The following is a 26,150-nucleotide window of genomic DNA, read 5'->3' as shown; positions in this document are numbered from 1 at the left end:
TACACACAAGATCAAGATAGAGCAAAGCTGTATTTGTCATGTTAGTCTATTACCAGTTGGACTTTTGAAGTCAGCTGGTTTCCCTCTTGTCTAAACATGTCTCCAGGTCTGTTCAATACCTTAAGTGGCTGTCAGAGACTGAAATAGTTTACGCCTCAAACATTGATATAAAGTTTTCCTCATTGTAACAAAAACTGTATGAAGAAGCTACAAGCAAAAAACCCTCCCTGAAGATGCCTGACTGGGACTTTGGAGTGTTCAATCAGGCCTAGGGAGAAACAAACAAGGCTGAGGGAAAGGAATGCATCCACAAGAGAGCCAAACACAGCAGAGATTCTTCCCTGGCTAGATTTGGGACTGGGGAGACCACAGCCCACAGAAGCCAGGTTTACACAGACTCCCCCCTGAAATGAGGGCTGGGGGAGGAGGTTTCAGTGTGACCTCTGGTCAGAGGCACTGAGCACCCATCCTCCCTCACACAAACTGGCCAGGCTGTGGAGCCTCCAACCCCACAGGTCACATCCATGGGACATTCACATGAGAGGCAACTGAGGGGGTGTCATAATCCATCAAAGACCCCCCAAAGTGCTCCCCAGAGGCCTTGCACCACAGGACTGCAGGTGATGCAACAGATCCAGAGTCTGCCGCAAGAGACAGACGTGTCCCCTGGGGGGACATTACCACCTGGCCTGAGTGTATATCAACCCATGGGATTCTGTGCTTTCTGGGGGGACCATCACCACCAAGAAGACCAGCTGGAGAGGATCAGAACAACATCGTTGGGATCCATGAAGTAGTGATGTTTTCCTTATTCTGTTTCTGTCACTCTCTTTCTGTTCTCCCCACCTATTTTCTATTTCTCTCTTTTGTCTCTCTATCTCTCTCTCATATTTACTATCAAATAAACCCCATACTATTGACATTGGCATATGATCTCGTTTGACCTAAATTCGGGAAGACAAATTTCTAATAACCTTATTAATCGGATCATAACAGTGGCCAGCCAGAGTGTTTGCATTGCCAGAGACAGCATTTCCACATTTTGTTGTAAGAACAGCCAAAAAATCAAGACTACAAATCCCAGCTGACAGCACTTAACTGCCACCCCTGCTACAAAAGCAGCTGACTTTGTCCACCTGATAATAGCCAGGTGTCATTGTTCAGGAGGAATTAATTTGGTGCAGCAGACCAGGCCAAGCACGCTTTGTCTGCCCTGAACGTTGAGCAAAGGGGAGCCTTGGCCAAAGGGATATGCAGTTGCTGTGGTTTTGTGAGAATACAGATGTAAAGAGAGGTTGGAAGATAAAGAATGTAACTGAATATTATGGCTAGCCAGTCTGTCATTTTGAGGATCAAATTCTGTAAGTAGACTTGGAGTTTTTTCTAGATGGTAGTTAGATGGATGAGCATCACTAGTGAGAAAATTTTCTGGAAAGGTCAAGAAAGTTTTTATCAAAAAGGTACATAGTTCATGTTGAAAGTTGTTTTCTTACTGGAAACCTAAACCAATGCATGTCTGTTGTAATCATGAGTTCCAAAAATTGTGCACAAGACCCTGTTACTGAAACATGTTGGATTAGTGCTGAGCTCTCAGAGAGTCCATCTGTTGCCTGTATACTCATATGCCGAGAAGTGATGATCATGCTCTGTTTTCTCACATTCCATACTGCTGACCCTCTTACAGAGTAATTGAGTGAAGGGCAAGATCTGCACCACGTTTTACAAACATAATCAATTAATGTGCTTTAAGGATTAAAAGCATCTTACTAAGGTGGTGTGATTTTGACCCCTTGACCTGGACTCACTTCCAAATCCGTGCCCATCTACAGCTGGTTATGTGGGCTGGGAAATCGAGGAGTTTGAGGGTCACATCAGTGACTGCCCTGAGGAATGGGCAATCTTTACTGGTACTGTGTTGGTGAGCCCATCTGGGCTCAGGTGCTGCTTTGGTTTGGTATCACCATCAGGTTGATAACTGTTCCATAAATCAGCCCTGAGTAATGAAAAGCTGTCCAGTCCTGGACTGTACACAGGCCTTTCACTCAGAGGCAACTCTGCAGAATGGCTGCTATTGTAGATTGTTACCTAAAAAATCTCCCATTTTGATCTAGCTGGAATTCCATTGCTATGAAATTTATCCAGTTCTTTTTACTTATGCTTATATTTTGCACAATTCCCAGAAACAATGCAGGGGTTCTTGTTGCAGGAATCATGCTTTTGGGTAACATTCTTAAGCTGATCTTTCTTTTGCAGAAAATGTTCACTGCAGCAGCTGAATAAGCAATTATTACATCATAGAAGTCTAAGGTTATGCAGATATTAACCTCATTTCTTGCTTTGAACTCCCACACATTATGGCAGTCTTGTTAAGATTAGCAAATTACCCTTTTTTTAAAACAACCATATGCTTGTATGCATCATTCCTGTGTGAGCACAGTTCAGAACTAGCACATGAGTGCATCATGCGCACAAAATGTTTGAATATTTTTGACCTTAATCATGTCTTATTTAATAGATTTCCTTCATGACAGCTTTTGAAAAATTAGAGAGCTTAGTTCCAGCTGTGTTTCTGCTGTCTCCTTCCCAAGACTCCTGAAATCTCTCTCAGAATCCAACATAGACCACCAGGTACCCATCAGACAGGCATCCTCGCTGTTACCATACTAACAGCTCAAGTTCTTTTGGATGCCCTGCTGCACATACCTTTTTTCAGGAATAAAGTAGTGATAAAGCTGCATTGGATTTTATCCAAAATAAACTTGGATTTTCTGAACTAATCAGCGTGCAAAATTACTGTATCTGATGAAAAGGAAGTCAACATGCTAGCCTATTAACAGAGCTTTGGCTTATCCTTGTATTTTTCTATCTTGTGATACTAGAAAGCTGAACAAGTGTTTCTCAAGCTTACAAAATGGACCTGACAGTGTATTCCTGCATGCTACAACTTTCCTGTAGGGTTTCTCCCTCCAAATAAATGGCAGATTTAATCTGAACACAGACAATGTCATCAGCCTTTCCCAGAAGGGCTTTGTCTCTAGAATGCCTGAGATTTCTCTGGCTGATTTGCATGAAACATTACGCACTTGGCAAAATCGCTGAAGGAGCACCAGGTTCAGAAGAGCAGTACTGTTCTTCCTACTCAATCACCATTGTTGCTGCAGCTCTGAGGGATGCCAGGAGCCCACCAGCTGAAGTAAGAGATGTGGTTACAGTCAGAGAAAAAACTCCCATTCTTTTCAGTGAGATTCCTTGAGATGTCATAATCAGGGTAGTTTCTACCTTCTGCTTCCCATTGCCCCATTCTTTGCCCATCCTGCAGTACCCACTCACGGTTAGGAGAGGCTGCAGAGAGGCCACAGCTCCTCCGTGCTCTTGGTCCCCTGAAGAGGGTGTGAGAAGGCACAAATGGCCTCAATATGAGCTGCTTGCTCAAAGATTTCCAACTGGGAGCCACATGAATGTGCATGTGTGGACAGTTGAATCCACAACAAAACTACAGATGGTAAGGCTGTCCTGTTTCTAAATACTCATTAACAACTCTTAAAGCCCAAATAGAATCACTTCTAGTGCAATCAGAAATTGTCACCCAATATGTGAGACACACGCTTACTGGGATTTTGACAGAGAAGGGATTTGCCCATGAATTACCATTTTTAAAGCAAACTGTAAAGCCAAGAGAAAATGTTTTTCCCTGTTTCATTGCTACGTTTTAGAAGAATGGCCTTGAGGGTGGAGTGCTTTTTTTACTGCTTGTTTTTCACTTCCCTCTACTCTCAGGAGATTTTTGGCAGGATCTTTGGAGGATATGAATTGTGATGTCACCAAAACAATGAGCCTGGACCACAGTTCTCCTTCAACAAACTCTCCGTGATCCTTCTTTGTCTGGATCCACTCCTACGGACAAGCTTGCTTAGCTTGGCCTGCTTTGAATTCTTGAGTTATTTGGTTGCAGTAGAGGTGTGCTGCCAGGGCTTGGAGGGAAGATCTGGTGTCCAGAGCCAGGGATTGTCCTTCTGGGGAGGAACTTGGCTAAAAGCTCATTTGTACAAAGCCCTGCAAAAACCTGCCGCCAGCTCTGCGCTTCAGTTAAATGTGTATCATTTTTCAACAGAGTTAAGATTGATTGCAGACAGCAGCACTAAAAATATGGTTATTTGTAACCCTTTGTATGAAATTTGATGCGTATGATGTTTGTCAGCAAGAGGGCCCCAGGCAGAGCCCCTATTCCCAAAGAAGAGCTTAGATTCAAATGCATGGATTTCAGGCAGATAGTTATTTAATAGACTGGTTTACTCCAAAGCATTTTAAATTGCACTTAGATTTCAGACACTGGCATGAATTCTGGACACACTGAGGGATTCAAGAGAAATACTGCCTTGACTTAGTAATGACAGAATTTTGACCATTATTTTGGGTATGTAAGTAAGACTAGAAGAGTGACCTGGGTCATAGAGTACAGAGCTCTGTTATAAACTACCACTTAAATGTAATTCTGCTTATAAGCATAATGATTTTCTTACTAAAACATGCTTGGTTTACTAGATCTCATAATTCTGACTATTGTTTACTGTTATTGTTGTTAATAATACTGTAATGCCATTTATAGGAACCACATTCTTTCACAGGCTTTACTTATCTATGCTTAAAATAGTCTGTTTCTCCCAGTTTCCCCTCCTTTAGTAGGTCTTTGATTCCCCTGACCGTCCTCCTAACGTTTCTTTACACATTTCCCATTTTGAGGTAGCCTTGCCAAAGCAGGGAAAGGCAGAACTCTGTTCAGTACTCCAGAGCTTTGCTCTGTAGAATTGATAACTACCTCAAGATGACTGATGCATCCTAACATCTCACTTAACTCTTTCCTTTTTGTTTTGAATTATAATCACTAGCTGGGAATATAGGTTGTCCCCTGCAAAAAAAACGTGAGTTACTGGAGGGAATTACCTTCTCTACTTGCTTTCAGCTGCTTTTTCCTTCCCCACATCTGAACATCTGCCAGCTGAGCAGATACAAACTCTATCTGATGTGTGTCAAAGTAAGAGTGATCATGAACAGTTTAAAAATTTTGGCTTATTTTAATAACTGCAACAAGTTAGGAGGTGGTTATGTGGACAGATGAAAGGTGGCTGTAATGGCTCTACATCAGGAACACCTGGGAATGATGGCTTTGTAACTGGTGTAGCCTGAGTAGACAGATGCTTGTCCTTAAGAGACTCCACAGGAAGTAATTTGTGACAATGTGGTCTTGAATATAACGTGGCTGCTTGTTGAAATGTGTTCACTTCAGATGTGCTTGGACCAAAACTAAGGATGAGACAATCATCTCATGATTCTCATGGCTGTTCTGCCACCAGCTTGATGTGTAATTTGGGCAAGTCATCCTTCTGGACTTCATCTTCTCCATAAAAAAGAAGTACATGTAATTTGTCTTCCTCTGTGCAGCACAGCAACAAACAGATGGAAGGGTCTTACATATTTTTCATTAAGTAATCAGTCACAGGATCATTTAGGTTTGAATGGACCTCTTGAAATCCTCCAGAGTTTAGGCACTGTCACAGTAAAGAAGTCTATTCTTGTGTTCAGGTAGAACGTTGTATTGTATCATTTGTGTCAATTGTCTCGTGTCCTGTCAGTGGACACTGTGCAGTGGACACTGTGCAGAGGAGTGTGCCTCCTCTTCTTCATCCCTTCCTCTCAGGTATTTATAAATACCAATCAGATCCCCCCTAAGCCCTCTGTCCTCTGGACTGGACAGTCGCAGCTCTTCCTGTCTCTCCTCATATGAAAGACACTACAGTGCACAGAATTGTCTTGGAGGCCCTTGGAGGCACAGCAAGTTCCTGTCTGTGTTGAGCTGGCGAGCCCAGGGCTGAACACAGCACGGCAGATGTGGCTTCATCAGTGCTCTGCAGAGGGCAGGATCACATTCCTCCTTGTGCTGCCAGTGCTCTGTCTAATGCAGCCCAGGTTGGTGTGGGCCTCTATTGCTGTAAAAGTGCTTTGCTGGCTTCCAGTTAGCTCACAGTGCACCAGGACACCAAGGTCCTTCTTTGCAGAGCTGCTTTCCAGCTGGTAGGTCCTCAGTGTGCACTGTTGCACAGGTCTTATTCCTCCCCAGCTGCAGAACTTTGCATTTCCCTTTGCAGAGCTCCCTGAGGTTCCTTTTGGCCCATTCTTCCAGCCTGTTGAGGTTCCTCTGGAAGGCAGCACAACCCTCTGGTGTATCAGCCACTCCTGCCAGACTTGTATGATCTGTGAGCTGGTGGAGGGTGCACTGCTTCCTCATATCCACCTCAGTGTCCACTGACCCCAAGTGTCCATTGTCAGCTTGCCTATCAGCTTGTGTGACGATGTTACATGAAAAGGTGTTGAAAGCCTTACAGATGGCAGGGGAAACAACATCAGCTCCCTCATCTGCTGAATTGGCCACCTCTGTGTCAAAGGCTGTGAGGTTATTAACTAATCATATGCTTAATCATCAGGCTTAATGTATGATATACCCTTCATAAATCCAGGCTGACTTCTGCCAGTCATGTTCTTGTCCTTCATGTGTTTGGACATTGTTTCCAGAAGGATTTGATCTATCACCTTTGCAGAGAATGAGAAGAGTGTGCCAGATGGGCAAGAAGCCAATGGCATCCTTTACCTGTGTCAAAAACAGCTTGACCAAAGGGCCAGCACGGTGATTGTCCCCCTGTGTGTGGCACTGCTGGGGGCAGACCTCAAACCCTGGGTCCTGTTCTGGGCTTCTCACTGCAAGAAAGACATTGAGGGGCTGGAGAGTGTCCAGAGAAGGGAACAGAGCTAGGGAAGGGTCTGGAGCACCAGGAGCAGCTGAGGGAGCAGAGGGGTTCAGCCTGGAGAAAAGGAGGCTCGGGGGGACCTTCTGGCTCTGCACAACTCCTGATAGGAGGGAACAGCCAGGTGGGGGTCGAACTCTGCTTTCAAGTAGAAAGGGACAGAAAGGGCAAACAGCCTCAAGTTGTACCAGGGGTTGCTCAGGTTTAGCAGAAGGAATTTCCCCATGGAAAGGGTGATCAGGCCTTGGCAGGAGCTGCCCAGGGAGGTTTGAGTCCCCATCTCTGCCGGTGTCCAAGGAATGACTGAACGTGGCCCATGTCTGGGCTGGTTGACAACATGGGGATTGGTCACATTGGACTTGATGATCTCAGAGGTCTTTTGCAACCTGGATTATTCTGTGATTCTCTAAGAGGTTGACCAGCTTGTAGTTTCCCAGATCTTCTCTCTTGTCATTGTTGAAGTCAGGGAGGCATTTGTTCCCTTCCATACTTCAGGAACTCATCTCATTCCCTATGAGCTCCAAGATCATCATGTGCAGTCTGGAAATGGTCATGTCCAGTTCCCTCAGCACTTGTGGGTGAAACCTGTCAGGGCCATCAGTCAAAAACTTATGAAACAGAGTGAAACCATTAGAAAGCTTTCCCTCTGGATAACCAGATAGGGTTTTTACAGTTTGCATATTTGTTACACAAGGAGCTGTTCTGTGTTCAGACTACAAGATAATTAATAGAAAAGTGTGACTCATGCTTTATTCCAAGTTCTGATACACCTGCTGGGCAGTGAACTTTTGCACTTGGAATATGAAGCAAACCTGTAGTGCTTGTCAGTTCATTTACAGTATTCAGTTTTATTAAATTAGAAGCTTGCAAAAATATACTCTACACAAATAATTGTCTTCAATGTGGTTTTTCCCCTAGTTTCAGAGTTGTCATAAGTTGGTAACAGGATTAATTTTTCTTTCATGTGTTAAGTGATCAAAATACCATATACCTTTTTGTTCATCTCTGCAGTACTTTTGCATTTACAGACATACTTCTGAGTAAATGGTTGAAAAAAGATTAACTGGATAATAACCTCAGGAAAAAAACAGTTCTGTAAATTCACTTGTAATGAGATTCATCTGTCTTTTATATCAGATATTTGATTTATCCTGTATTCTTCAGGATTTCAAAAGGTTGCTTATTGCTACTGCTTTTGATAATAAAGGAGTGCAGTCCCAAAGATCCTTTTACTTGGCAGGACTGTCTGAACTGGTTTCTGCTGAAGTATCAGTCCCTAGGCTGTGTGTTTGTGTGGAAGGTTAGAGGAAAATGCAGTTTGCTTCACAAGGAAGGAAAGCCTCCAGCACTGGGCTTTATTGCAAGGTGCAGACAGGTGCTTTGTTTGGCCGTGGGTGCCCTGTTCGGTGTGTAGGTCGGGGAGAGGAAAACAAACTGACTCGCTGGTGTTTGGTTGGGTTTTTTTAACTGGCAGATGCAATACCATTTATTAAGGTTGTATTAAATATATTGTGTTTTTCTTTCTTTTCTCATTTCTGCAGATCTGTCAGTGGAAGAATGCTGTGACAAGGGTGTTGAATGGGCAAATAAAAACAGAATATGTGCTTCTCTGCCATTAATATCAGAGTCTAGAGAATGCAGGTACATATTTATATATTATGTATTAAAACACAGTTTGTATTTTAATGTGAAGCCACAGGAATGGCAGGTAGTAAAACTAACTTACAAGATGAAGGACCCAACTCTTACATCCCAGCTTTTCAACTCCATGTGCAGCCTTGCGGATACCTCCTGAGCTTCTGTCCATCAAGTCCTTTTAATTTTTGCTGTCAGTCTGGTGTAGATTCACCCAGCCCCAATCCATGTTGCATCTACTGTCTCTTTCTCAGAGGTTTTCCCACTGCTCTGCTCACAGGGTTGGGCTCTGCCTGCAGTTCAGGACGCATCAGTGTGGCTGCACTAATGTCACAAAGCTGGCTGTGAATGTGGCCTCATCTCTGGGCAGATGGTTATCAAGAAACACAGCAGATCCTGCACATGAATAGTCTATGGTTTGAATAAGAATGTGTGTGTGTGAGGCAGCTTTTTGTGGTGCCACACAGGTAATTGTCCTGCAGCCCTTAGTTGACTTCAGCCTTAAGTCCCTCATAGAGCAATTCAAGGAGATTCCTAGTTAGATAGTCTGACTTTGGAAAAGAGCTGACAAGAAAGATGGAGAGAGACTGTTTACAAGGGCTTCACACTGACAGGGGACAGGGTTAGATTAGATGTTAGGAAGAAATTTTTCCCTCTGAGGGTGCTGAGGCCCTGGCACAGATTGCCTGGAGAAGCTGTGGCTGCCCCTGAATCCCTGCAAGTGTCCAATGCCAGGCTGAACAGGGCTTGGAACAACCCGGGATAGTGGAAGGGGTCCCTGTCCCATGGCAGGGGTGGAAAAAGATGGTCTTTGAGGTCCCTTCCAATACAAACCATTTTGTGTTTGTACAATTCTGTGAAATGTATGTGATTGTAGAAAATGCACTCTTTAGTTAATAAACAGATTTCTTAATTCTACTTAATTCTCATTGATAGGATATTTCTGTTTTGAAATCTGCCAAATGAAATAATGATGGTAAATGTTAAAATTAGTTAAGATTTTGATTCTACTGCATCTGTAATGTGATTGTGGCATTTGTATTTTTTATATCAATGATAGTTTGCATTATTTTTGCTGTTACATGCACTTGTTACATTTAATTACAAGAGCTCACAATTTGTCATTGGTCTTTTGAGAGGAAGCTTCACAGAGAAATTTGTATTTAAAACACTTTACTTTGCTCCCCTGTACTCAAATGGATTGCAAAGTGATTTAACCTTGGTAATTGTAGAAGTGTTGGGTTGATCTTTATTACAGAAAGAATGTGTCTTCCAGGGAAGTCTGTCTGTGTTTTCTGACTTTTGCATTTATACTGGCATCAAAAACAGTCTCCTATGCAGAAGAATTGACAGATAGGAAATAAATGCCAATTTATGAAATACTTGAAGAATCATAAGAATTACAAACAAAATAGAGGCAGGAAAAACAGGAAACCAAGTTTATTGAACAATCTGGGAGCAAGTATCTTGATGATTTAATAATCACCTGATTGTGAGTTGCAATTCTGCTGTAAATAATTTATTCTCCCAAAGATTTTCATTTCAGAGACTCACTTTCATAGGAACTGGATTTCATAGGAACTGGAAAAAAAGCTTGCTAATGATTCATCTAGCTTTTGTGCATAATTGAGATGTAGTTAAGAAAATTACAATAGTAAAATAAAAGGCACGTGTCCTATGAGAGGTATGAGCACTTCTTGACAAAACCCCAGACTGATAAACTCAGTTCAGTTGCATTTATTCATGACTACACTATAAATAAACATAGCTCCCCCTGAAGTTTGGCTTCACTCTAAAAATTTCCAAGTAAAATTGGCACCTTGGTGTACTTTTTTAAATGTCAATATTACTTTACTCCAGTTATGATTGCAGACTGGCATATCTGTGAAAAATCACGTTAGGATGCCATCTCAAGCACAAAGGTCAGGGCCAAATTCTGCTCCTAATTGCTGGTGTAACTGGAGCCAGAATGAGCACTGAGGGAACATAATTCTATCTGCAGGCACTTGAGGGTAATGCCACTGATGTTCTACATTTATTCCTGCTGCACAAAAGATGGGAACAGACCTGGGCCCATTGCCCTTGCTGAGGTCTAGGCAGGTGAGAATAGAGGACTGAGAAACAGAATGCCTTATTGGTCACAGGTTTTCAAAGGACTTGGTTCCTACTTACACTCCTGCATGCACTGGGAGCTGCTGGGGGCCACATGTCAGCATTTCTGGGGTTTAAACCCCAGCTGGGATCCCCTGACTATCTAGTGCAGTGCAGTGTTGACCATCTGACCTCTGAGTGCTCTGAAAAAGTGTGGGGGTAGAAAGCCATATCCTTCAGTGCCACAGGGAGTTGTTTGCCCTGCGTATTTCAGCTTCAGTTTGCAAGGTTAGCAGGTGAATATGAGGGAAAAACATGTTGTGAAGTGAGCAGGTTTGATAAAGTTCCTGAAATAAAAGGGATTTTTTGCAGTTACTGTGCAAAGACTGTACAACACAGAACAGATTGGATGTGAGTACTTTTCCCAATAGGCTTTATAAGAATTGACACACTGGTTTGGAATCATCTGTTCAGAACAGTGATAACTTAGCAGTATGTCAGATTCAGTCCTTCCCTCAAAGCAAGCCCACTGCTAGAGTCTCTTGTTTGTGGGAGGAACTAGCTGCCTTACTGAGTTAGAATTGCACCCCTGTGGCCATTTCCCAAGCATTTAAAATACATCCATAGTAATCGTAGAATCATGGAATGGTTTGGTTTGGAAGGGACCTTAGAGATCATCCCGTTCCACCCCCTGCCATTGCAGGGACACCTTCCATTATCCCAGGTTGCTCCAAGCCCTGTCCAGCCTGGCCTTGGACACTGCCAGGGATCCAGGGGCAGCTAGAGCTTCTCTGGGCACCCTGTGCCAGGGCCTGCCCACCCTCACTGGGAAGAATGTCTTCCATAGTAAAGAAAGAAATGATTTCCAGCCCTCGTCATTCTGTCATTCTTGTATCTGCTGTGCATCCCAGAAAGAAGGTGACAGTTCTGGGTTCCTGCATATTTGTAGTCTTCTTCTCCCAAAGTGCCTTGTGGTTCCTGAGGGACTTGCCAGCTGTGTGAGTGGCACTGGCTGAGTGTGGTGCAGTTCAAATGATAGACACACTAACTTTTTGGTTCTGCACAGGGTGAGCCCCACCCTCTGTGAAGTTCACAAGTTCTGAAGTTCCATCTGGTTGCTCTTAGTCCATTGTGTTTAAGCTGAAACAAGGCTCTGGGCTCAATGTCTGCAATCTCTTACTGCACTTTCTTGCCCCACATGACTTTATCTCATTGCATTATCTCTCTGGACAATGTCAGTGTTTATCTCTGTGTCTTTGTGACTTAGTAAATACGAGTAGAGTTTTAATGAGTAATATCTCTGGCTGTCATCACAGTGGCTCTTTTCCCATTCATTCATTTTTTTTGTGGTGTGGTTAAATTCGCGGCAGCTGGAAAGAGCTTCCATTCAATTTTGGAACTCAACCTGCCCAATAATTCTTCTTCCTTTCAAAGTGAAGAGTTTCCCCTGCACAGAGCTCTTAGCAAGTGAACTTAATTCCAATGCCAGAAACAGTCTATCTCCATATGGTATTCACATGCCTTTAACAGTGTGTAGCCTTTCTGGAATTACATCAGGAATAACATTATTTATTAGTGTTGAAAGAATGTAGATTGAGGAATCTAAGGCTGGAAGATCCAGCTTGTTTTTGCAACATCATTCTTTTTAATTTTGATATTTTGTCCAAGACCTTCCACTGAACACATGAATAGCACTGACACAGCTTGAAGGAAGTAGAACAAGAGAGACAGAGGATAATGAAAGTAGATTGTCGAGAAAGACATTGCTTTCAGAACAAGGTGAAATTTTAATGCCTTTATGAAAAGAAGTGAAATAAAAAAAGGTGATAATGAAATCTGTGCTGGTTTAGGAGTGCATCCTCTGGCCAGGAGAATAATAAATGGGAAAAGGTTGTAGAGGTAAGTGGGTGTGTAGATTTTCATTTGGAAATCAATTCCATGAAAATCAGTCACATTGGCTAAATTTTAACAGAAGGCAAAAGTGAGAATATAAACCATGATTTCTTAACTTAATTTGTAATCAAATTATCTAGTAGTGAACTAAGTTTTAGGTCAACATATGAAGCAAAAAATAAGGATTTTTTTAATATCTTGGTGATTTCTGTTCACTAGTGAACCTGAATAAAATTCGTCCTTCAGAGATGCATGGTTTTACCTGAAATATCCTGGATGAATATCAGTTATGAGGCCTCATGCTCCTAAGATCCAGTATTTAGTGTTATACAATATTTGCCATATTGTGAATACCTTTTTCTTTTCAGTAAAATTCTTTTGCAGTCTTTTTACTGAAAGTTGGAGTAAGTCAGATAAAGCAAAAGCAACCTTTGACATTTTCAAATATTAGTAGTAATTAAAAAAACCCCAAATTCACAGGAAGGTACTGCTCTACTTTCCCGGTCTGTTTTTAGAGACCAATATTGTGATGTCCACAGACAGTTAATTCTACAGAGAAAAGGATGACCAGCACCGAGCAGGGATTTCTAGCACTTTACTCTGCCATCTCTCAAGGACTCCTATCTTTGTCACTGCCACATGAGTGTTTACAGTCTCAAGCAATATTTGCTACAAGTGCAATGTGGCTGTAGAATTTGGGCAATGAAGTGTGATTTTATTGTTGTTCTCAGAATGAACAGATGGTATTTTAATCTATTTTTCAATTGATGTTTAATTCCTTATTATAGTTAGGGTGGGCCACATGACTTATGAATACAGCTGTGGGAAACATCTTAAAAAACTTTCTTGTTTTGGTTGAAATTGCCAGTTTGTGAAGGATTTCAAAGAGTTGACTTGTGTTTGAACAAACAAAGCCACACCAGGAATCAAACAGATCTACTGAAAGGCTGCTGTTGTTTGTTTATTTGTTTGCTTGTCTGAGGCTAACATATCTAGTTCCTCAAGAGAACCTGGAGGGCTAAAGAGAATGGAAGGTCTCAGCTCCCACACTCTTGGGCTTGGAGTTCAGGTTTTAGAGGCTTCCAAAGCCCTGGAAGTCAGACCACCCCAGAGCTGGGCAGGGAATGGAAATTCTGCTTCAGAGGGAATTTCAGCAACAAAAAAGCTACATATTCTTCCAAACACTGGAACTAAATCAAATATCAAAAACTTCAAATATCCTGCCAAACAAAGTTACTGTCCTGGGCTTAACTTGCTATGACTTTAGAGTTTATTTTTTAATAATTCCTTCATGAATTTATCCTGGGTTTTGTTCCTATGCATTGAAATCTCATAGCTGTTTTTGTCCAAGTGAGAGCTGCGCAGTCAGACCATTACTAATCACAAAATTGTAGAATTCTAGAGTGGTTTGGGTTGGAAGTGACCCATGTACAGTCTAATAAATAGTAATTGAAATCTTCAGGAATGTAGCTTGACAAGCTAGCCTCACCCACAGCACAGAGATGCATAATCTGAGCCCATTACCCACATGTCCCCTGCTTTTAGTGGCCTTAGAGCTGAAGGGATCCCTCATGCTGCCTGGGAGATGAAAGGTCATCCTGTGTTCATGGAGAGCAGGGAAGCTGCTCCAGAGAGGATGCAGGGTAAGCCACTTAGGTGATGGTAGGAGAAGCCTGTAGTTCAGTAGCTCCACTAACCCACTCCTCTTCCTGATATTACCAAAATTTCCAACAGTGGAATGGAGTATTTTCAGGAGTAAAGGGTATTATTTTTCTGTTTCCCAGTGTCCATAACATAAGATAGTGGTCGAAGAGCTTTACCCACAAAGCTGCCCAGCAAAGAAAGCAGAGTTACACATAAAAGCAGAGTAGACAGTGGAGAGAGGAGAGACATCTTCCCTGGGCTTTGCATTCAGGTCACAGTAGTGACCAGACTGGAGGAGTTTAAAGCCTCCTCACACAGATTTTTTTTTTCCCCACAGGAACAAGTTTCCATTTTTTTCACTGACTGAGATAAAACAGAATTATTTAATGAGCAGTGTAACAAAACTAAGTTTTCTGCACATTTTTATCCTGCCTCCTCTCTGCATCTCCTTGCCCTGTCATACTCTTCTTTCCCATGTCTTTCTTTTCCCTTTGCATGCAATACACTTTGCTGTTTCTCACTGTAACTTCCCTTGGTATCTTAATTTTTCTCCATTATGTCCAGATGTCCCACAGAACAATGGTCTTCCTTCAACATACCTGTTGATTTGGGGCAGCAGGTGTGAGAGCAGACTGGGATTGCAGGCTCTCCCAGGATCCAGGGTCTGACTTCTCCCTTCCAGTCTCCTCAGCCACCAGCTATCACAAAGCATGCCAGAATGCAGCTCTGAGCATCTTGAGCCCTGAGGCAGGTGTGGTTGAAGTTACCCATTTGCTTAAAAAAGATATTAGGACAGACTGCAAGGTAGATCAGCAATGAAACTGTATTAAACATGTCACACAGATATCCAGAGGATGTATTTACGCTGTAACTGTTCCCACAGAAACCCCTTTCCACATAAGTAGTACAAGCACTAATTGTCAAAACTTGCTTTATCTGTTCCTGACCCATATGTGACATTTTTCTCCCCTTTTTTCCGTGCTGCTGGCAGCATGACTCAGGTGCAGTGCTGCCGCAGTGAGCTGGAGAAGCTGTCCTGTTCCGATGGGGTTGAATTCGCCAACGTGCGCGATGAGTGTGACTCACATATTGCCAAAAATTCCACCTGTGAAGCCGAATACTTCAAGGTGAGACATCAGAGCTGCTCCTGTTTGTCTCTAAGAAGTGGAATTGACTTTATTTAGGGTTGACCTGAAGGTCATTAGGCTTGGTTTGCTGCAGATGAACAGTTTTTTCCCGCCTGCACCTCATGTGTCTGTGAAAGTTGTCCACGTTGTCCTTCTCTTTGAGAAATGGAGCCTTGTTCAGCAAAGCACACTGTCACATTGCATTTCAGCAGAGGCAGAGGGGAGAATGCAGGAGGGTGGAAAATCTTCCATGGGTAATTGGCCAGGAAACTACTTTTGCATGAGCAGTAGACATCAATGCTGTAGTGAGGGATGGGTGAGAAACTCAGATACATTTCACACTTCAGATTTCATTAAAGCTTCATGGCCTCAGGTCAGACTCAATGGTTTTCAATATTGATGGTCCAAAGGGGTAGGACTGAAGTTAATCCTCCCAGGGTTATAGTCCAGCTTGTTTAAATGTCCTAAGTTAACATGAATTTGATTTACAACTGGATGGAGACATCTGTAGGCCTGTAATACCAGCATTTGATACTGGAATGAAAATGCCTCTCGTTGGCATCTGCAGTTAATCTGTGCCCTGTCCTCCACCTGTGTTATTGTCTTTGTCTCTCATTGCCTGAAAAGAAGCACAGTCATACCTTTCTTCAGAGTCTTTTTGGAAGAAAGTTCCACCAGTAAGATCATGACCTTGACCATGACTGCAGTCATGAACAGCTGTGGTCCTGTTGTGGATTTCTTTCTATGATGAGGAGAACAGATGAGAGTGATCTTAGTTCTTCCCACTGCTCCAAGATGCTGAATGGTTCATTCAGCTAAAATAAAAAATCAACTATATAGTAGATGGCAGACAATGCCTAACTGACAAGTTTCATATTCTTCAAAATCCTGGCTTGATTTTCTCCTGCCAGTGGGATGCTACTGATTCCAGGGCTGGAAAATAATACAGTTTCTCACTGTGAGTAGAAGAAAGGTAACATACTGCTGAGGCTGAGTCTGTCTGCACGTGCAGCATTATCTTGTCCCATGGTGGATTTGTCTCCCAGAGGGGCCATGCATCACTTGTTGATGACATCCAGGGAATGCCCTGCTCTTGGCACAGGAATTCCTGTGTGCACCCTTTACTGCTGGGAAGCACCTCAATCCTCCTCAATCAGAATGTGGCACAAAATAATATTTCACCCTCTCTGTCAGTACTTTGAAGGGCTGTGAGGAGATGAACAAGGACTGATGGTGGGGACTCTGCAGACCCAAGTGCTCTTTACCAGAGACAGGATTTTAGCATCCTTTTTAACCACATTTTAGCAGCATTTTAACCACATGCCATGCGACAACTCTAAACTGGAATGCAGCTCTTCAAGGAAATCCACTTTCCCATCAATTGCCTGATGTTCCCCTATGTAGGCTTGTAGCACAAGGAAGAAGCTTGGTGATGTTTTTGTGAATGGCCAGACTTCTTTGAAGATGGCAAATTTTGATGATGACAGCTTTATATTAAACAAGGTGTACTGGACCTTGATCTCTGGCCCTGAGAAGAAGTGGCTTAGCACAGCTGTCACGAAGCTGCTGTCCTTCTCCTGCAGCACAGAGCAGGAGGGCAGTGTTGGCCTCAGAATATGCTTCAGCCTTGTCTGATGGGGTGTTAGTTGCCATTAGAGCTTGCTGATACTTAAACATTGCAGATGATTGTGGGGTAATGCCGTGAGCCCACATTCTGTCCCTGTTCAATTTACTGGTATAAACATAGTCAGAGTTAATTAATCTTTGTGAGTCACATTCTGCCCTTCTGCTCCCTAACAAGAATATCCTATACTTAACAACTTCACTGAGGTAAGAGTATCCTTGAAGGTAATCTCTTATCCATGGTGAACATAGGTGACTTATGAGCTAATACCAGTGAACAGTTTGTCATTTCTTCTGTTGATTACATTTTGAATCCAATGACCTGGAGACATACAGTATTTGGAAGTTGTGCCTTGCTGTGGTAAACAATCTCATTTTGCCTGAATCTCATTTTGCCTGAGACAGTCCACTTTTATTTAGCTTAGGTCACATAGAAAATATGTTGGATCTTCTTTTTTTTCTTCAAGGAAGCAGGAAGAATGATTTTGTAATTAAATTAGTTGGATTAATTGCAGCACTTTGCAGTAAATGAAGCAGCTAATCATCCCTTTGAATCCAAAACTTCAAATTGGAAAGACCATATTTTGAAAGCATTTGCCTCAGCTTTTACACAAAAAGGCAATAGGCTTAGGAAGTGATGGGCAGAATTTTCTCCTCTGGTTGTTTCAAAGCATAGTTTTTTCCAGCCTTGGAAAAAAATGAATGCAAAATGAATCATTAATCTTTAAAATCTTTATCAAAAGAAAGCAATCAGTTTCCAGATGTGATGCTGGTACAGGAGATGTAGAATTATTTTCTGCAAGTTTGTACCACAACAGCCCTGCAGAAAGGAGTGCAGCTTCTAGAAAGTTGACCACCTTTAAGGTGCTTGGACATTTCCCCCAAAATTTGTCATAGGTACTTTTCAAAGGTTGAGATATGTCCTTATCTCAGAAGTTTTGTCATGAATACTTTGGTTGTGTGTAATAGGTGAGCACAAAAGTTTTATTGCTTTGGACTGTTGAACATGTTTTTAATTTTTGTTCAGCTCTTTAAAACAAGTTCTGGAAAATTCCACTGAGTTACTAGTGGGTTTTTGGTTAGCATCTAATGGATTTCAGCCACGGAGAGACCTCTTGTGGACAAATACCAAAAGCCGTGTTAGTAAAGGATTCACACAAAAACTGCTGACTTAAATCTTAACATAAATAGTAAGAACTATTGTAAAACTATTGTAAACTCTACGTAGTCAAGAGACCTTATTAATCTAAGGAATTTCAGGTGTTTCCTAATCACACCAAACATAAATCTTCAAATTTGTCACATATAATTTTACTCTTTTATTTCTTACTGTGAGAAGGCAGCCAGGAGATCATGGGGCTTCAGGTAGGACACAGCTGTCTATCCAAACACGAGGAGCAAGGTGTGGCTTTGAAGCTCCATGGGATTTTGCTAATAGCAGGGAGAGAAAAGTTTGATATTATTATTGGGGTGACTTAAGAAGCAGAGGCTTACAGGCAGTGACAAGGGTATGATAACAATTTTATTGTTAGGCTATACCATCCATGAAGGCAGTGACGGTTCTAGCAAATAAGTAAATGGTCATCACAACTTGCTTCCAGGCAACTGGCAGCCTTTGGAAAATGGCTGCAAACACCTCAAGAACTGAGCTAATATGAAGACTGTACTCCTGACTAAAGGATCAAAGACTAACAGCCTGGAAAAAAATTGGTGTGAAAAAGGAAACACTGCGATTAATTATACCAGGGTAGTGCTAGTGGTAATTCCATGCTGCTCTGTGTCTCGGAATTCCAGAGTGCTCCATGAACTGAGTTAAAATATCCTTATTTATCATTGCCACACTATTCCCTTTCTCCAGTGGGAGAACTGAAAGGAAGGGTGACTTTCCAAGTTCACAAGTGAAATGCATGGAGCCTTATCCAGGTCTGCAGAGTCCCCAAGTGGGCTCTTCATCAATTTCTCCATCTTCTTTCGTGAGCTGGTCATGAAACGTTGGCCTTTGGGTCTGCCAATGCAGAACCTCCTAGGGCCAGCAGGAAAACTCAGTTATGATAAACACCAGATAAAAAAAACACTTGACACTTTCCACCTCTGGATCGTTTTGGCTGTAGTATAGAAACAAGATATTAAATCAGGATTCATTGTGTACAGTCAGAATAAATAGAGGTTGAAACAAATGGTTCAGGGCACACAATTATGTTAATTGAAGATACAGTGTTTTACAGACATTGAAAGACTTAGCAAGCTCTCTACTTGAAGTTTCACATGAGCTGGAAACAGTGGTTTTTGAAGAGGTGGCTCAACCTGAAAGAAATAAGGGACATAAGGCTATTTAACACTTGTAAAAGGGTAAGATTAATGACCACTCTTAAAGAAAAATCAAGAGAAACTCTGTAACTCACAATTTGAACATCATGTGACAAGATAAAGAAGTAGACTGAGTCTTACAGCAGAAGCCAGTGAGGATTATATAATGTCAAATTATATAATAATATAATATAATTATATAATGTCAAAGTTACTGATTTATATAATGTCAAAATTTGTCAAAACATCAGCTTATTCAATAACTTAAATAAAATTTAGTTATCAAAAATATGCAGGCTTGAGTCAAGCAATGAATTTTTAGCTCACTTTCCATTTTTGTCTTCTAATTTATGCTCGTGAAAATTGAAAATCTAACAAAATTTTCATCAGGTTTTAAGAACTTTGAAAAGGACACCTCAGGGAATTGTTTGATATGTTAGAATAAATATTGAGAAATGTTGCAATCATCGAGTGTTTCTTTCTAAAGTCATCCAAAAAAGCCAGAAAAGATGGAATTATCCCAGACATAATAGTGATGAAACTGGAGCATCTGCCACTGGAAGGAAGTAGTTGGAGAAACTAGCAAAAAAAGTAGGTAGTGAGGAACCATCTCACCAAACAAGAGTAAATAAGGGAAAACATGTATCCTAGACTGGGAAGGCATGGAAACAACATCTCAGGAGATGAGGCCAGCAGAGAGGAGTTCCAGCCCTACAGCAATCTGCAGCACAGAAAAGTTTCAGTCGTGTATTTAATGACATCATACAAAATGGAATACTTACATACTTACGTATTATCTTACCTTCATGCTGCATTAAGTTTTAAAAGTGCCTTTCAGTTCTGTACAGGGAAAGAAACATGTAATTCCTTACAAGGGAAAACAGAATATAGGTGGAGATAGACATCTCAAAGTAATGAAAAGCATTTCATAGTTGTCTTCTTTTCAGCAGCTGTGGTGCTAAAGCACCAAACGATATAAATTCAGTTGAATGTTTAGTTATTTTATATTCCATCTGTTCTGTTTAATGGTGCAGGCTATTTTCTTCAGGCAAAATAGAGTCTGGAAGACTAATAAAATTAATAAAAAAAGCTTAAATCTGCTTTCATGTGACTGTAGCAATTGGTAGACATCAGTTCCAGAGAACCAAACACTTTTGCTGCTTTCTTGACAGCGAGGAAGAAAACTGAATAAATCAGCAGCATTTTGTCAATTTAAAATACAGGAAACCTCCATGGGATTAACTTGTTCCATGCTTGCTTCTGTGGTGAATTCCAGGGCTGCAGTTCAGCAGGTCTGGAAGAGGCAGATGGTGTTAGTGCTGGACAGTGTCAGGACAGTGATGCTTTTAAATAATGTTTGACTGCTTTTCAGAGTGAAATAGTTCCTCTTTATAACCAATTAACACTAACCTTGGACTAGTCATGCTTGTTTGTTCATGGAGGAAGTTGAGTAAGCAGCTCCAATCAAAGTGAGCTGTGCACTTGATTGATTGCATCCCATTTTAATTAAACTGGTCACAAATGGGAAGCAGTGCTGTGAGAATTCCTGTTTTTGGCTGGTGTTTGAATCTGGGCTGTGCAATGAAATCCCAAGTGCATGTGGGGACTGTTGTGGTCCTCCTTGCACATCAGCTTGCACACACCTTCACACACAGTGTTTCTGGGAACTGGACCCAGGTTCTGTGTTTGGCCAGGTGCAGAGCTCACTGAACTCCACAGCACATTAAGAAAGTCAAGCCCAAGTATACCAGGAGTTCTTAAAGAGTTTGCAAAAAATTTTCCATCAGTGCCAAGGTGATAACTGTTGACACCACTGACAAAGCTCACGTTGCTTTGACTTTGTTAATATTTTAATTTTCTTTTCCATAGACGTGTTGCTACTGTTGTTTGCTGGGAAAGGCTGCCCAAGTTCAAGGACAGAGTTGTGAACCCAACCCGAAGATAGGATATCAGTGTGGAATTGTCTTCAGAACTTGCTGTGGGAAAGGTCAAGACGGCATTGATCTGTCCATCAGTGATTATGCTCCTAAAAAAGAGCCAGGTATTTTATTGCATTCTTTAAGAGAGACACAAAATGATAGAGGGTGCAAGGAGTGTTTGCACTTTAAATTATTTCTGTTGGAATTCCTGTAACTTGACACCTCATCTGTGTAATTTAATGATACTTGCTTTGGAGCTCAGTTTTTGGCTGGTGGTAGCTGAAAAGCTGTTTTTGAAAAGAAGAGGCTAAAAGAGCTAGAAAGGGGTCACTTAGTTTCTGGTGTCAGAACTTAAATGTAAGAGCTTATTTTGGCAACTAATGATCTTACCTTGGAAGCTGAATATAAGCTATTAGTTTTAATGGCATTTTTGCCACTGATAAACGCTTAATTAAATGAAAATCAACAACTAATTCTTTGAATTGTGTTGAAGAGCTAGAGGGCCTTTGCCAACTCAGCAGAATTCAAATGTTGCTGTTGTGTGAGAGGTAAATGCCCACAAACCAGGGGTGTTTGAAATGCCTGGACTGTCTGGGACAAATGAAGATCTCCAGGAAGTGTGGAACCTGTTTCTTTCGATATTACTGAAAAAGAGAGACACCTAGATGGCAGCAGCTGCTGACACCCTTCTACATACCAAGTCCACAGAGATGAAGAGAATGAATGTGTACAGACTGACCCTTGTAGACCTTCATTTGGGTTTTTTTTTCCCTTTCTCACTTGGCAGACAGACCTGAAACTGCACACAAGTCATGCTCTGCGGTGTTGCCCCTTTCATGGGCTGCTGAGCACTGAAAACATGTAATCTCTCTGGCAGATCACAAGTGACAGATTTTGGGAGATATCATCCTAATCAATCACTTAAACCCAAGCCCCACCACAAAAGCTTGCACTGGTCTGCTTGAGCCAGCCTGTTATCAGACTTGTTCCAGGTCTTTCAAGCCTGGCTTGTCTCAGTGTCCCCCGTATCAGGTAATATCTGGAAATGCCCTTTCAGGCAGTTCTGTGTGTGCTGCCGTCTCAGAAGGGAAATTGCCCCTGTCCATTGGCACTGGCTGAGGTAACTGGGCTGGTTAACTAACTCTGATCCCTCGTACTCAGACATCTCTGCTAATTACAGAAATTTGCATACCCAATATGCCCGCATGACACGAGAAATATGTCATCTATGAGAACTGCAAGCTAGAGTATTTCCCTGCTTGCTCTTGTGGGCAATGGGCTCACACAGCAATCATTAGTGTGGTTATTATGGCACGCATAAGAGCCGTTATTCATTGCAATGGTGGAGCTGTGTCCACTAGCAGGGCAGGACAATGTTATCATCATTCAGCTAAGAAACAAGCAGGTGTTTGAACATACACCAAGTAACCCTACTGGCAATAAAAACTGCCTGTAGAAAGGCAGAGGAAACAACACAAATAAGACACTTTGTTAGTTGTGAAGGGGAATGAGGCTCCTATTTGCACGGCAGCTTTTTGGTCTAGCACCTTGTGCTTGCTGTGCCATAGCAGCGTGCACAGCGTGTTCTGCTGCAGGGGTAAGGCTGGCTGGCTCTCTGAGGCACCAAAAGTGTCATCCACAGGTTGGACTTGATGGTCTTGAAGGTCTTTTCCAACCTAAGTGATTTTGTGATCTCTGGTGCTGTGTCCCCAGAGGCCTGTACAGAATCCAGCCAGACTTGGGCAAACTGATTCCATCAGCTCTGTGTGACTGAAATGTCTCCATGGCTTGAGGATTCAGTGAACCAACCTGGCCTCATGCCATTGCACAAAATGTTGTTTTCACATCCACTGTGCATCACTTACTTCTAAGTGACCTCTGGTGGAATGGGCTCAGGGACAGTCACTCAAACCAGCCTAAGTTTCCTAGTCAATAAGCAGAGTATTTTGGGACTGTGCACACTACCAACCTACCTTTGGCCCTGTGTTCATAGTGGTGGGATTGGAGAAAGTCCGTGAGCTGGTTCTTTGGGGAAGCAGTGGGTTCAGGATGTGTTTGGCCCTTTTATGTCCTCATGTGGAGAGAACAGACCCTTGGGATATGTGCATGTGGCAGGAGTATCACAGATCAAAACTCCCCAAGGTATATAAGTATATTTGAAAGAATGGCATAAGTAGGTGCCCAAAAAATTGGGTGTGGAGTTCTTTTTGAAATGAAGTCTAACTAAATGAGGTTAATCTGATTTTCATTAAATCTCTGAGTACCTCAAGCTACTATAAAGTCAGTGGAAGCCAAGCATGCCTCAACAACATGCCTCATGAAAATGAGGTTAAGCTCTGGTTAAAAGCCTGACATTAAGAACCTGCATTTGAAAATCTCAGTCCATATGTAATCTATGATTGCAGTGTGACTTTCATACTAAATCAGTCAAATTGAAAATGCCCTGTGGCCATGTGCATTTGAATGTTAAATATAAGTATGAAATTGCTGTAAAATATGTAAATTATGCTTTTTAATTTTGTCCTGGTTTGTCCATAACCCTGGTGTGAGTTCCATCTCAAGCACACTGTGTTTTATCTTAGGAAGAAAAGTGCTTTCTCCTCTAATACCTATGTCTCCTCTTTTTAGCTGAAATTTCAAAGGAAGAACTAGACCAAGAAGATCCTTATCTGCATGATGGCTGCAGAGGTAAGTCAGGACTAGTCCTGCTAGCCAGCTCTTTTGTGATTGCTCTCAAGAATAAGTGAAGCCAAATTAGATCTAGGGATTAGCCAAAACCTTTTGCCTAGGTTAGTTATGGGTTAAAAAAACATGAGGAAGAGCCTTTCCAAGGAGTACTGGGCCATTATGTGATGCCCAAATAGTTCCTAAACACAAGGGAGGCATTGACTCCCCCAGTGGAGTCCATCTTATCCAATTGAAGTGGAGACAATACATTTAGCTTTTATTTAACTTCTAGCAGGTAATACCTCACAAGTGTCACCCTTGAACCTGTGGAGTACTCTGGATTCTTCAGAATTTGGTGATCCTATATTAAATATGCACATCTTTTATTCTTCTCTTGGAGTGATCAGGATGTTTGAATAGGAAGTTAAAGTTGTTTCTGTTTGAGATGCATAACCTGAAAAAAGGGAAGACAAAAGTGGCAGTTGTCCTAATTAGTCATGCTGCTCTGCCTCCTTGGAAAAATGTGTCTTTGAAATATTGCTCTGCTAAGTATTCTGATTTATTGCTTTTCACATGCGATTTACATGTATTTACACCTAAACCAGCAGTGATGCATTGTTTTCTGCCAACATTTCAGAACTCAGTAATGGATTTAGGATAAAATCAATTTAATAGACTTTTATTCCAGCTGCAAGATGATTTACTGTGCTCTGTGTTCTACAGCTGTTACACTCTGGAGAGAATAGGAATATCCACCGGGTCATTAGTGAACCAGAGTCAACAGTGCCTCTCCTCTTTGTCTGCAGTTGCTAATTACAAGAGATGACATAAAAATATGTGTTACATATTTTCCAAGCATTATTTCTTCATGTAATTGGTTGTTGTATTTCTCAGTTAATCAGCTGCCTACAGGAGATGGATTGGTATTGCTAATTGCAAATAAGTGTTTCTGTCTACAGTATATTTTCTGATAAACTTGGCATGCCAAAAGTTTATCACCAGGGGAAACTTAAATTTCCTAGGCAGTGGAACTTCCAGCAATTTGTTTAGGAGCACCTTTGTGCTACATGGGGAAATTAATTCTGTTCTTCTAACACCTCCACTACAGGTTTTACTGTGTCAGGCTGGAGCTCACAGTATTAGCAGAGGTTGTTGATCTCAACCATAAAACTGTGATTTCACCTAATATTCAGTGGTGCATTAATGGCCCTGTCCTCGTTAGAAATTGTTGTACTAAAAACATTATTTTATAAGGTATTTATAAAGTATTATAGCTTGAATTGCTCACATGGATTGTGCTTATCTCACACCTTTTGTTTAAATACCTATCCAGCCATTCTGAAAAACAGGAGATGGGTTTGTACTAAGAATATCTGCACTCTTAAAACAAATATTTGTTGTTGGAAGTATATAATATTTTCTCTATATTGAGAATATGAAACATTTTAAAATCAATTTCTATTTTAACAAGATCAGGAAAAAGTTTTCTTTATGATGAACCAATTTTTTGTGTAAATTCTCTGTAGTATTCTCTTTCTGTCTATCACAATAACCCTTCTTGTATTAATTTTTAGAGTTTTCAGTGCTTAGCCCTTTCTTTCTTTTGTATATGTATATTAACTGCTTCTCTAAATAAATCAAGTATCCTTTAAATGAATGGTTTGTTTCAGGCTCTATGAAGAGCCTCTGAATTACATGAGACTTTTTAACATATGCATTAGGTGGAGGTCCCTGCTCTCAGCAGTGCAGAGACACAGGATCCAGTTACGTCTGCTCCTGCTTTGTTGGCTATCAGCTTCAACCGGATGGTATCACCTGTGAAGGTAAAAGAAATAAAACCATTGTCTCGATTATCAACATTCTTCTTTTAAAAAAGCAAGATAGATTAAAAAAAGATCTAGACAGAAGAAATCAGAATATGCTTATGTCAGCCAGGGAAAGAGGTGAGATCATAAAAGTTGATTTGAATGGAGTGTTGAAATGAGAATTGTGGGAAGATGAAGTTAAGAAAGAGTCAGTAGAAAAGGTGGAGAATGTAGAGTGGAGAAGAGGCAGAGTGTGATTTTTTGTTGTGAATAAAACCAAAATAAAATACCTATTCTCTATTGTAACAGTAGATTGCAATTGATAAGGCAGATGAAATAAATAGAGTGGGATTCTTTAGCTTGTTAACAACATAACTGACAGAAAGGATGAATGTTGTGGATTCCATGAGTGGCATGGGAATTGTCAACGGGGAAGGATTGTTAGTTTCTCCCAGAAGAAGAACTGGCTCTTCCCACAGAGGGTGCTTGGGCACTGAACAGGGAATGGGCACAGCCTGAGGCTGCCAGAGCTCCAGGAGAGTTCAGAAAATACTCTGAGGCACAGGGTGGGATTGTTGGGGTGTCTGTGCAGGGCTGGGAGTTGGACTGGATGATCCTTGTGAGTGCCTTCCAAGTCAGCAT

At 41.5% G+C, this 26,150-nt stretch overlaps 1 protein-coding gene across 7 annotated transcripts in view; it reads left to right on the top strand.

Annotated features, from left to right (window-relative positions):
• FBLN1 (fibulin 1) overlaps window positions 1-26,150 on the top strand; it is an 83,153-nt gene that overhangs the window by 14,239 nt on the left and 42,764 nt on the right. For all 7 annotated transcript variants that reach the window (XM_085049761.1, XM_085049758.1, XM_085049755.1 and 4 more), the window contains 5 exons: window positions 8,339-8,438; window positions 15,052-15,187; window positions 20,987-21,158; window positions 23,665-23,724; window positions 25,425-25,526. In XM_085049761.1, coding sequence (XP_084905887.1) covers window positions 8,339-8,438; window positions 15,052-15,187; window positions 20,987-21,158; window positions 23,665-23,724; window positions 25,425-25,526 — 570 coding nt within the window. The remainder of the gene's footprint in view (window positions 1-8,338; window positions 8,439-15,051; window positions 15,188-20,986; window positions 21,159-23,664; window positions 23,725-25,424; window positions 25,527-26,150) is intronic.

Source organism: Lichenostomus cassidix, chromosome 1Ab, assembly GCF_008360975.1.
Source record: "Lichenostomus cassidix isolate B80296 chromosome 1Ab, HeHo_3.0, whole genome shotgun sequence".
In the NCBI taxonomy this organism is placed as follows: Eukaryota; Metazoa; Chordata; class Aves; order Passeriformes; family Meliphagidae; genus Lichenostomus; species Lichenostomus cassidix.
This window is presented reverse-complemented; position numbering and strand designations above follow the sequence as displayed.